Source organism: Urocitellus parryii, chromosome 13 (assembly GCF_045843805.1).
Source record: "Urocitellus parryii isolate mUroPar1 chromosome 13, mUroPar1.hap1, whole genome shotgun sequence".
NCBI lineage: Eukaryota > Metazoa > Chordata > Mammalia > Rodentia > Sciuridae > Urocitellus > Urocitellus parryii.
Genome location: NC_135543.1, coordinates 67,014,389 through 67,025,822, shown reverse-complemented (window position 1 = coordinate 67,025,822; position 11,434 = coordinate 67,014,389). Strand labels below are relative to the sequence as shown.

At 45.5% G+C, this 11,434-nt stretch overlaps 1 protein-coding gene across 7 annotated transcripts in view; it reads right to left on the bottom strand.

Moving 5' to 3' along the window:
* Positions 1 to 897: 897 nt before the first annotated feature.
* Wnk2 (WNK lysine deficient protein kinase 2) overlaps positions 898 to 11,434 on the bottom strand; it is a 124,043-nt gene continuing 113,506 nt past the window's right edge. For 4 of the 7 annotated variants that reach the window (XM_026406924.2, XM_026406927.2, XM_026406928.2 and 1 more), the window contains 2 exons: positions 3,664 to 3,775; positions 898 to 1,101 (listed from right to left, as the gene is read on the bottom strand). In XM_026406924.2, coding sequence (XP_026262709.1) covers positions 1,076 to 1,101; positions 3,664 to 3,775 — 138 coding nt within the window. In that variant the 3' untranslated portion in view covers positions 898 to 1,075. Of the gene's footprint in view, positions 1,102 to 2,208; positions 3,776 to 11,434 lie in introns of those variants that run through there. The other 3 variants (XM_026406923.2, XM_026406926.2, XM_026406922.2) reach the window with 1 other exon arrangement.

Here is an 11,434-nt window from a genome sequence, read left to right as displayed (position 1 = left end):
TGAGAAGCAGAGCAGTCTCTCCATGCACCCAGAGCTCAAGCCGGCACGCAGCAAGATGGCAGCTACCCACATCAAGAGAAGAGCCCTCAAAATAAAACCTACCATTCAGTCAGCTTGGTCTTGGACCGCCCAGCCTCTGGAACCGTGAGAAATGAATCTCTATGGTCTAAGCTAACCAGTCTATGGTGTTTTGTACAGCAGCCCAAGTTGACTAAAACACCATGTTCTTGTTTCCTAAAGAAACAACCTAAGTCAAGACTGGGCTCTCATGTTAGGGCCTCAGACTGTGAGCTCCAGACACAATTGTGGCATCGCATGACCTTGGAATCCCCAGGAAATACTCACTTCCCCAAGAGTTGCTGGGTTTTCCCAAGTCCTAGAGAATTGAGCAGCTCTTTAAGGAGATGCCCTTTAAATTCCAGGGGCTGGGCATTTTGTTGTGATGGATGCAACCTTTTGGGATGCTGGCAATCACCCATATGATGGCAGTCTCGGGGTCTCTAGCAGTGATGAAGCCTGGGGACTGCCAACGACTCCACGTCCGTCACTGGAGGAAAATTAATGAACGTCAAGATGTAGTTCTGATGCATGGGACCCTAGAATTCTACCACAGCCCTCGTGCCTGTGCCACTGGTGTGTGTGTGTGTGTGTGTGTGTGTGTGTGTGTGTGTGTCTCCACCCTCCATGGAGTCATGTGAGCAAAGGGGACCCCAAGCCTGTGACTAGGAGGGAGAGCTTAGAGATGAGCCCCCAAAGCCCTGCAGAGGACAGGCTGTCAGGGCATGCCAGGCTCCTGGGAAAGAAGACTTTCCTGTGTCTTCACCTCCGCCCCTCACGTGGGCATCGCATGCCTGCCAAGGGGCTACCAGAAAGGAGAAGTTTGAAAAACCAAAGTCCTTTCTCCCCCAAAATATTTTTTATTCTTGCATTACATTTGTGTTTCCAATTGTGAATAAAAAATGCTTAGAAAGTGGTTACAAAACAGCGTGAACTGGACTCGAGGAGTGGGCTGGCCCTGAAGGTCTGTCACTTCTTCACTTAGACGATGCGTGGTGGGCCTGGCATCGGGGCTGGGTCAGTCGGGTTTTTCACTCTCGGGATCTAGAAAACAAAACCACCACAGCTCGTTACAGCCTCTGAGGTGCTGGCCTTTTACTGAGGGCCAGGCCCTGATGCCCTTGAATGTGGCTCTGCCCTGGGGCACCTGGCCCACTCTCCTGGGGGCTGCTGAACTGAAGGTGGAATGGCAAAGCTGGATCGGGGCCGGCCTGACAATGGTCATGCCCCGTGGAGAGTCCTGGTGGCCTGTGGTCTAGGTATCTTCCTGTGACCATCTAGGCACATGAAATGACCTCCCAAGCCCAGACAGGGCTGCCCAGTGCTGTTGAGCCCCAGCATCCAGGCGTGTTACCCTATGCATGGTCCAGGCCTGAGCCGTGGGGCTCTGCGCTGGGTCTGGGACAGGGCTTCCCTTGTCCCCTAAGCAGAGGCACGAGGCCTGGTGCTGTATCTCGGTGGGAACACAGCAGGGCAGCAGAGGCGATCCCCACTAATTGGAAGGTCCCAGAGATGCTGCAGACCTCAATTGGTCAGGATCAGGCCCAACTGTGTGGCAAAGGTGGGGGGAAAAAGCCATCTAGCACCAGGCCACTGAGAGAGGGCCAGCTGGGACCACACAGGGCAGGTCTTCTCCCCAGGCCTATCAGGAAGGCTGGCACCCTCATGTAACCCATGTTACCTAGCCCCAAGCCTGTTCTCCATAGGCCCGTGATCCTGAAGCAGAGCCCCTGTCTGTGCTGAGTTCAGCCCACCAGGAAGAGAAACGGGGGCTTGGGACCACAGTCCATGAGCCTGCAGCTGGGCTTTCTGGGGCAGCACCTATAGGACCTCTGTCTGAGTCTTCTAAAGGTGACTCAGAAGCAGAGTGATGGTGGCCCAGTAACAGCTGACCTAGGCCTGGGGCCAGCAGATGACCTCAGGGCCCAGGCTGCATCAGGCAGGAGCAGTGCTGGGGGCAGCTGACCCCGCTGGGGGCCTTGCTCTCAGTCTCCCAACTGCATCAGCACCCTCCTCCAGAGCTTGGGCAGGGGGCTTCAGGCTCAAGGCAGAGGCCGGGTCAGGCCCTCCTGGGCCACCACTATGACCAGTTTGGCCTGTGTGTGGACAGAGGCTAAGAAACAGATGTGTTTCACAGTGTTTTCAAGCAAAAATGTTTATTTTTGTCCTTCACATGTACAAGCTCTTGGGGATCCCGTGCCACCACTGTCGTTGTAGGAGGAAAGGATTCAGGCGCGAGGGAGGGGGACGGGACGGGTGGGAGGGCGGTGGAGGGCAGCCTCCACTTCACTAAGAGGCCCACGCGATTCTCGGACCAGACACAGAGAACAGAAATCTCCAACTGCGGTGTTAAGTCCGGGCAGAAGATTCTGCACAGTCCCCTAGGAAATTCAGATCTAACTGAATTGATGGAATGGTATATTAAACCAAGATAATCCAGCTGGTTCTGGTAAGAACAGCAGAACCGCACGATTCACACGGGGCAGCTCCAGGCAGCCCGTCTTCCAGCAGAAAGTGGAAAATGTCTGCACAGAGGGGTGGGGGCGGGGCTTTCACCTCCCACCTGGGAGTCCCACTGAAACCTCCAGAGGATGCTCCTGAGCAGGCTGGGCTCGGGCTGTCCTGGACGGGGATTTGGAGGTCAGAGTGGACAGATCACAGCCTCCATGAAAATCATGGAAAAGCAAAGAAAAGTGGGTGGGGAGGCCCTGAGCCGAGGGGTGGTGCTTGCCCTCTGTAGGCAGGACAGCTGCAGGCTACCAGGGCATTTGCTCAGTAAGTGTTTTCTGGCAGGTTCCGTGTGGTCCAGGTTGCTGACATTCCTTACTGAGAGACCAGCTTCCCTGAACATACCCTGCCTGACCGTCCCTCTGCCACTGAATGCCCAGGGAGACTTCCCGCTGCAGAGGACCTATCATTTGCAGCTCCTCAATATTCAAGGTCATTAATTCAATTTTCTTATAAAAAAAGGAATTGACAACAGAAAACTAAAGGCTTCTGCTTCAGCTTCGTAAGCCCATTCATATGTCTTCATCTGAACACGGTAGTGATCTCCACGCAGAAGCCAAAGGTAAATGAGATACACCTTTTTTGATAAATGGGGGGAGGGAAGACGGGAATCCAAGGCACTGCACTTCTGTAGGGCGAAGGCGGCTCTCTAACCTTCAGCTCAGGGACAGACAGTGTGGGTGTGAACACGGTGGGGGAGTGCAGCCCGTGGGGACCTAAGAGCGAATGGGGTCTGAAGCGGTGGGGGGGTCCTGCCGCCCACGAGTGCCCCCTGGAGGCTGGGCCTGTGCCCACAGTGGTGGAGGCACCCAGAGGCCACAACACAACAGGATTCCTCCAGGGTCCAGAGCAATCCACCTGGCCAGGGGCAGGGCAGGGGCTAAGTGATGTGCAGCCAGGGGCCAGGTGGGCCGACAGCGGGTGGCCCCAGAAACACTGGCAGCACAGGCACCTGGGCAGGGCCCCAGCTGCCCCAAGCCCCCGGCGGGCCCCTCTGGGCTGCCCAAGGCCCCCAGGACACTGGAGCGGGGAGCAGGCCTCCGTACTGACCCAGAGGCAGTGCACAGGGTGGGGCTGGAAGGCTGGAGTGGGCAGTACCTGGTGTGGGCACAGGCAAGACCGGGGCGGCTCCAGGGATGGCCGTGGTGCACGGAGGGCCGGGCACTGGGGCCAGACACGGCGTCCCCATTCCTGCTCGAGGTGTGGCCATCTAAAGAAGACAAGAAGGGGGGGGGGGCACGGGGCTGGGGTCAGCCGCATTCCTCTCGTGGCCTGGTGGTTCCTGAAGTGTCTCAGTCCTAGGAAAGAGCGATCCCTGGGCTTGCCATGGATGGGCACCCTCTAAAGATGACACCAGAATGACAGAATGACAAGGGCTGGGAAGCAGCTGCTCTCCCTCCTCACTTCCCAAGGCTGCATCCTGGCCATCTCCGGGACACAAGCTCTGGTTGTCCATGGGCCACAGTGGGCCTTGGAGTAGAACCCACGGGCCCACAAGCCCTAAGGGCACATAAGCAATGCACACTCTCCCAACCAGTGGGGACCATGGTGCCCCACCAGACTGGTCAGTGATGTTACCGCAACTAGAACAGCCCAGGAGCTGTGCGGGAGCAGGCTCTCCAGTGGGCGCGGGGGCACAACAAGTGTGCGCGAGGGTTGGCGAGGGCGGTCCTCTGCACTCTCTGTCCAGGGCAGAGTGCTTCAAAGACAGGGACAGGAGCCGCTGGTGCCCCAAGACCAACACCTTGTGAGACAGAAACCTGGCAAGACGACCTCAAAAAAGGAGATCCAGGGTGAACAGCCTTTATATCCTAACCAAAAAGCTAGCAAATTGAATAAATCAACTGTTTTATATGACAAAACAGCATAACCAGGTGGGGAATGCCAGACCACTGACCCGCTGGGACTCACTCCACCTCAGTCCAGTAAGAACCCAAGGGAAGGGCTGAAGATTGCAGCTTCGTGGTAGAGCGCTCACAGGGCATGCCCGAGGCCCTGGGTTCCATCCTCAGCATGAAAAACCAAACCCAAACAACAAACACCAAACCAAACCCGTGGAGAGCACTGGATGTTCTCCATGGACGCGGAGGGTACCACCACCTTCCACATGCCTTGTGGGAAGTCTGCTCAGCAACCTGGAGCCAAGTCCTGCTGCTAGTGAAATGTTGACTGCTTCCTGCAAGTCCCCCATGCTTGGCTGGGGAGGGGGGGCCCAGTCAAGGCAAGAAAAGGAAAACTATCTTATCTGCAGACGACAAGATTGTGTACACAGAAAACCCACAAGAATAGCCAAACCAACTTCTCAAACTAATAAGCAAATCCAGCAAGACTGCAGGCTACCAGGTACAAAAAGCAACCCTATTTCTACACACAAGCAAGACACAACCCGAACATGAAATTTAAAGAACAATGCAATTTCTCACAGCATTGCACACATCAGCTACCCTGGGTTAAATTTAATGAGAGATGTATAACATCTTCACACTGAAAAGAAATTTTAAAAAGATACAAATAAACAGCTGCCAAGTTTACTCAACATGTTTATTATGTCAAATCTCACCAAGTTGATCAGCAGACTTGTATACTTCCAACCAAAACCTCAGTGGGTTATTTAAAACATACATTCAAATATTAAGGATCAAAGAAAATCAAGACATCCTTAAAGAAGATCAACACTGGAGGCCTTGTCCTACCAGCCATTAAACTTACTATAAAGTTAAGATACAATAAGAGAGTGTAGTACTGCCATAAAGGCAACAGAACAAGTTCGGCAAAGGACCTACACATATATGGCATTTTGACAAATATCTGCAATTCCATCTGGAAAGAAAAGCGCTAAATCAGCAGATAGGCATGTAGGAAAACACACAGACTGACACATTCCAGCTGAGTGCAGTGGCACAAATATGGAATTCCAGTAGCTCAGGAGGCTAAGGGAGGAGGACTGCAGATTCAAAGCCAGCCTCAACAACAATAGTGAGGCCCTGTCTCAAAATTTAAAAAAAAAAATTTTTTTTAAATGGGCTGGGGGTGCTGGGGTTGTGGCTCAGTGGTAGAGTGCTCACCTAGCATGCATGAGGCACTGGGTTCAATCCTCAGCACCACATAAAAATAAAATAAAGATATCGTGTCCACCTATAACTAAAAAACAAATATTTTAAAAAAATGGGCTGGGGATGTGGCTCAGGGTTAAGTGCCCTGAGTTCAATCCCTGGTACCAAACCAAACCAAACCAAACCAAAATACACTTGTGATTTTTGATGACTCACAGGCCTACATGCAATAGCTAAAACTATGAAGCTTCTAGGAAAAAAAAATTAAAACTTCCACTTCGCTTTGGCCAAAACAAATTGAAAAAAAAAAAAAAACAACCACCTATTGGCAGAACAAATCCACAATATGTATGACAAAAGATATAATGAACTCCCACAAATCAATAAAAAAGATAAGCAAGTAAATGTTTAAGCGGTTAATAACCTTGACCAAGGTACTTTACAGAAAATAGCTGCTAAGAATATGAAAAGGTGCTCAAGGGGAAATTAAAATGATAATGAGAAAGCTACTGTTATGCCTCAAATTCTTTTTGCAAGAAATGTATATAATATTTAAATACACAAAAGAAAAGACCAAGGCACTTTAGAGAAAAATTAGGGAAAAAGAGAAAGCAGAAACCATAAATTACAATGTGAAGAAGATTACAAGATTGAGAATTTTTTCAGAATTGGAAATTTTTTAAAAAAATGAAATAGCAGGTGTGTGTGTGTGTGTGTGTGTGTGAACACGCACGTGCATGTGTGTGTCTGGGTGGAAGCAAATAGAAGCTCTTTAATGGAAAAAGGCAATAACCAAAATTAAAAGCTCAATGGATAGGTTTACTAGTTTAGGCACAAAGGGAAATTTAGTGAGCTAAAGGAAAAGAAATCAGGAAACAATGTTCCACTCAGAAGAAAAAAATTAACTGATGGAAACTGTCCCTGAGGAGGTTGAACTCACTAGACAAAGATTTTAAATGAACTATATTAAATATGTTGAAAGAGCTAAAGGAAACCATTGGCAGAGAACTGAAGGAAACAGGAAAATGATATATAAACAAAATGAGTATATCAACAGATAGAAATTATAAAAGGACTTAAATTGAAATATAATAGCTAAAGAGCATAAATGAAATTTTAAAATTCATTAGAGAGGCAAAACAGAATTTGAGGTAGAGAAAAAAGAACCATCAAGCTTGAGATACTGCCATTGAAATGACCAGGTTTAAGGAACAAAAACAGAGAAAGAATGAAGAAAAGTGAACAGAGCCTAAGAGGTCTTAAGAGGAGCTCCACTAAGTGGACCAATTACTCCTTAGGGGAGTCACAGAAGAAGAGAGAAAGAGGTGTGCAAAAACAATATCCGAAGAAGTAATAGCCCAAAAAAACTGCCAAATTGCATGAAGACATGAATCTACACATCTCAAAAGCTCATGAACTCCAAGCAGGACAAATTAAAGAGATCCACACTGAGATATATCATAGTCAAATTATCAAAAGCCAAAGAGAAATAGAAAATCTTGAAAGCAGCAAGAGAGAAGCGAGGTGTCTCTTATGAGGGACCCTCAATAAGCTTAACAGTTGGTTTCTTAACAGAAACCCTGGAGGTCAGACACAGAGGATGATATATTTAGTGCAGGAAGAACAAACTGTCATCCAACAAGTCTACATCCAGAAAAACAATCCTTCAATAGTTAAAGAGAAATTAAGCCTTCTGGAAAAACAAAAGCTAATAAATGTTGTTACTAATAGATATTTCCCACAAGAAATATAAAAGGGAGTCCTCTAAGCTAAAATGAAGTGACAATAGACAGTAACGCAAAGCCAGAGAAAGAAATAGTCACATAAGAAAATAAATGAGTATTATTATATTTTTAGTTTCCCTCCTCTTTTCCCCATATGAGTTAAAAAGCAAATACATCATACAGTAGTTACAAATTGATTTTAATGGGCATATGATGTATATAGATACAGTCTATACAAAAACAATATAAAGGGCAAGAGATGGAGATGTCAGAAGCAGAGTTAGTAGGCTACTAAAACCAATTTGACATTATCCCTTTTTTTTTGGTATAGGGGATTGAACTCAGGGACACTCGACCCCTGAGCCACATCTCCAGCCCTATTTTGTATTTTATTTAGTGACAGGGTCTCACTGAGTTGCTTAGTGCCTTGCTTTTGCTGAGGCTGGCTTTGAACTTGCAATACTCCTGCCTCAGCCTCCAAAGCTGCTGGGATTATAGGCCTGCACCAACACACCCTGCTAATTTGGCATTATTCAAAATAGGTTGTAAGGGCTGGGGTTGTAGGTTCAGTGGTAGAGCACTTGCCCAGCATGTGTGAAACACTGGGTTGAATTCTCAGCATCACATATAAATAAACCAAAAAAAAGATCCACTGACACCTAAAAAAACATTTTTAAAAAATGGGTTGTAATAAGGTCAAGATGCTAATTGAAAACCCCAAGGTAGCCACTAAGAAAATAAAATATATAGAGACAGATAAACAGGAAGGGAATAAAAATGGTATACAACAACAACAAACCACTGACTTTTTAAAAGGGCACTAATGGAAGATTAAAGAGTGAAAATGTATAGACATCCAGAAAACAAGTAGTTAAAAGGTGAATTCTTATTTATGTTTACTTTAAATGCAAAAGGATTAAATCTACAATGAACAAGAAGACATTGGCAGAATGAATAAAAGGCCACGGCAGGTTTATATCTGCCTATGAAAGACACTCACTTTAGATACAAAGACACAAAGAAGCGGAGAGTAAAGGAATAGAGAAAGATAAGCTGCACATAGGATCACCAGGTGATGTAGCTCTCCCACCTCGGGGTACACACTCCAAAGAACTGAAAGCAGGGGCTCAAATAGGTATGTGTGTACCAGTGTTCTCAGTAGCATTAAATAACTCACGTGTCCATCACTTAATGAATGTATGAACACTATGTGGCATACCCATAAAATGAAATAATATTAATAAAAAGGGGAATGAAGTTCAAGAGACTAAAGAAGACATAAAAATGGAAAGAAATCCCATGTTCAAGAATTGTAAGACTGGGGCTGGGCTGTGGCTCAGTAGTAGAGTGCTTGACTAGCATGTGTGAGGCACTGAGTTCGATTCTCAGCACCACTAAATAAAATAAAGGTCCACTGACAACTAAAAAATATTTTTAAAAAAAGAATTGTAAGATAGTGTTCTTAAAATGTTAAAATGTAATGACAAGCATAATAATAAGCCAATTCAGTGAGGAAATGAAATGAAAGCATGTTTTTCAAACATGCTACAGGGAAAATGATATCCATGTGCAAAACGATGAAGCTGGATCCTTACCTAATACCATATCCAAAAATTAACTCACATGGAGCAAAGATCTAAATGTAAATTTGAAACTAAAAAACTCTTAGGAGAAATCATAAAGGGAAAACTTCGTGATGTTAAATGTGATGATGATTTCTTGGATATGTCCCCAAAGGTACAGGAAACAAAAGGAAAAAAAAAAAAGACAAATGTAAAAACTTCTATGCATTAAAAGATACTATCAACAGAGTAAAAAGAAAAGGGACAGAATGGGAGAAAATATTTGCAAATCTCCTATCTCATAGGGAATTAATGTCCAGAATACATGGATGATTCTTAAAACTATAACAAGAAACCAAACCACCCCATTTGAAAATGAGCAAAGGATTCAAATAGACATTTCTCCAAAGAAGATGTTACGAATGGCTAATAAGCACAGAAATAGATGCAAAACCACAAGATACCACCTCTCAGGAAGACCACTATCAAAACCAAACAAACAAAAACCAGAAAATAATTACTGTTGGTTGAGATGTGGGAAAACTGAATCCTTCTGCACTGTTGCTGGGAATGTAAAATAGTGTAGCTGCTGTTGAAAACAGTATGGAGGCTCCTCAAAAAATTAAAAATAGAGTTACCATACAATCCAGCAATTCTCCTTTTGGGTATATACTTGAAGCAATCAAAAGCAGGGATCAGAAGGGGTATTTGTTCACCCCGGCATTATTCACAACAGCTGCCATGCAGAAGCAATGGCAGTGCTTGGATGAATGGACAGACAAAAAGGAAGGAAATTGAGACACATGCTACAACACTGATGACCCTTGAGAACGTCATGCTAGGTGAAATAAGCCAGTTAGACAAATGCTGTACGATTCCACTCACAGGAGCTACCTAGAGGAGTCAACAGACAAAAGGCAGAAAGGTAGTTTCCAGGGGTAGGGAAGTGAGCAACGAAGAGCTATGGTTTAATAGGGACAGAATTTCCATTTTGGAAGATGAAAAGAATTCTGGAGATGAAAGATGATGGTGATGGCTGCACCACTGAAGTGTGTACTTAAAAACGTTTAAGTTGGAAGGGCTGGAGTTGTGGCTCAGAGGGAGAGCACTCACCTAGCATGCGTGGGCCATTGGGTTTGATCCTCAGCACCACCTAAAAATGGAATAAAGGTATTGTGTCCACCTACAGCTAAAAAATAAATGTTTAAAAAAATGTTGAAGATGGTCAATTTTATGTTACGTGAGCTTTGCCACAATACAATAATGGGGAAAAAAGGTTTGGAGTTCTGATATATGCCACAGTGCAGACGGACCTTGAAAGTGTGCTAAGTGAAATAAGCCAGTCACCAAAGACCATGTATTGTATGATTCCACTCATGTAAGGTCCCAAACATAGTCAAACTCAGAAACTAGAAAGGCAGATGCCAGGGACTGGGGAGAGGAAATGGGGAGTTAGGGTTCCAATGGGGACAGAATTTCTGTTTGAGAAGATGGAAATGTTCTGTGGATGGAAGGCGACATGGTACAACAATATGAATGGACTTAATGCCACTGAAACCCTCCATCTACTTGAAAATGGTAAAAGTGGTAGATTTTATGTTAAATATATTTTATCACAATTTAAAAAAAACTTATTAAGAATGCAGTGTTTGACCAGCAGGATTAGCTGATGTGACTGGAGCCCAGAGCTGGGCCTGCCCAGGCTCAGGAGCAGACCCCTTCAGGTCCTGGAACTTATTCAGAATCACCCACTTTGTCCTAGAATGTGATTCCACAGAAAATGGATTAGAGGGGTGGAACTGATAAAGAGCCTGGTCCCAAGGGCTTTGCTGCCATTCAGAAAAGAAATAAGGGTAGTGCACCTGGGGGGTGTGGATGTGGAGAGGGAAAGAAACAGATCCAGCTCAGGTGTACAAGGGACAGAGACAAAGGTTGACAACGTGGATCAAACGCAAGTCTCAGAAAACTTCAAAGAACTGGAAGCACATCTCAGAGCATAGCTAAACTAGAAAAGACTGGCAAGAAGGTTGTTAGAAAATAATTACCCACACTTTAGATCACAGTGGAAATGAGAAACTATTTTGGAATGAAGGTTAGTGAAAATGGTACATATCAAAACTTTAGGGACGCAGCCAAACCATTAGAGGGAATTTTTATAGCCTTGGATGCTTACATTATCAAAGGAAGGCTAGAAATCAACAAACTCTACATCTTAAGATTTCTAGAATGGAATAAGGCCAGAGACAGAAATAAAAAATAATGTATAAGGAAGAAATCAATGAAGCTTGTAATAACGAATAACATCAAAGATAAAATGAGCTCTCTAAGGAGATAAGGAAAGGGGAAAGAGAAGGAGGAGGCAGAGAGAGAGAGAGAGAGAGAGAGAGAGAGAGAGAGAGAGAGAGAGAGGTCGAGATCGAGATCGCACAAGAGCAAGCAGAAATCACCGATATCAGGAATTAAAAACAGGGTATCACTGTAAATCTTGCAAACTGTAAAAACAACAGATATTGTCAGCAATTCCATGGCA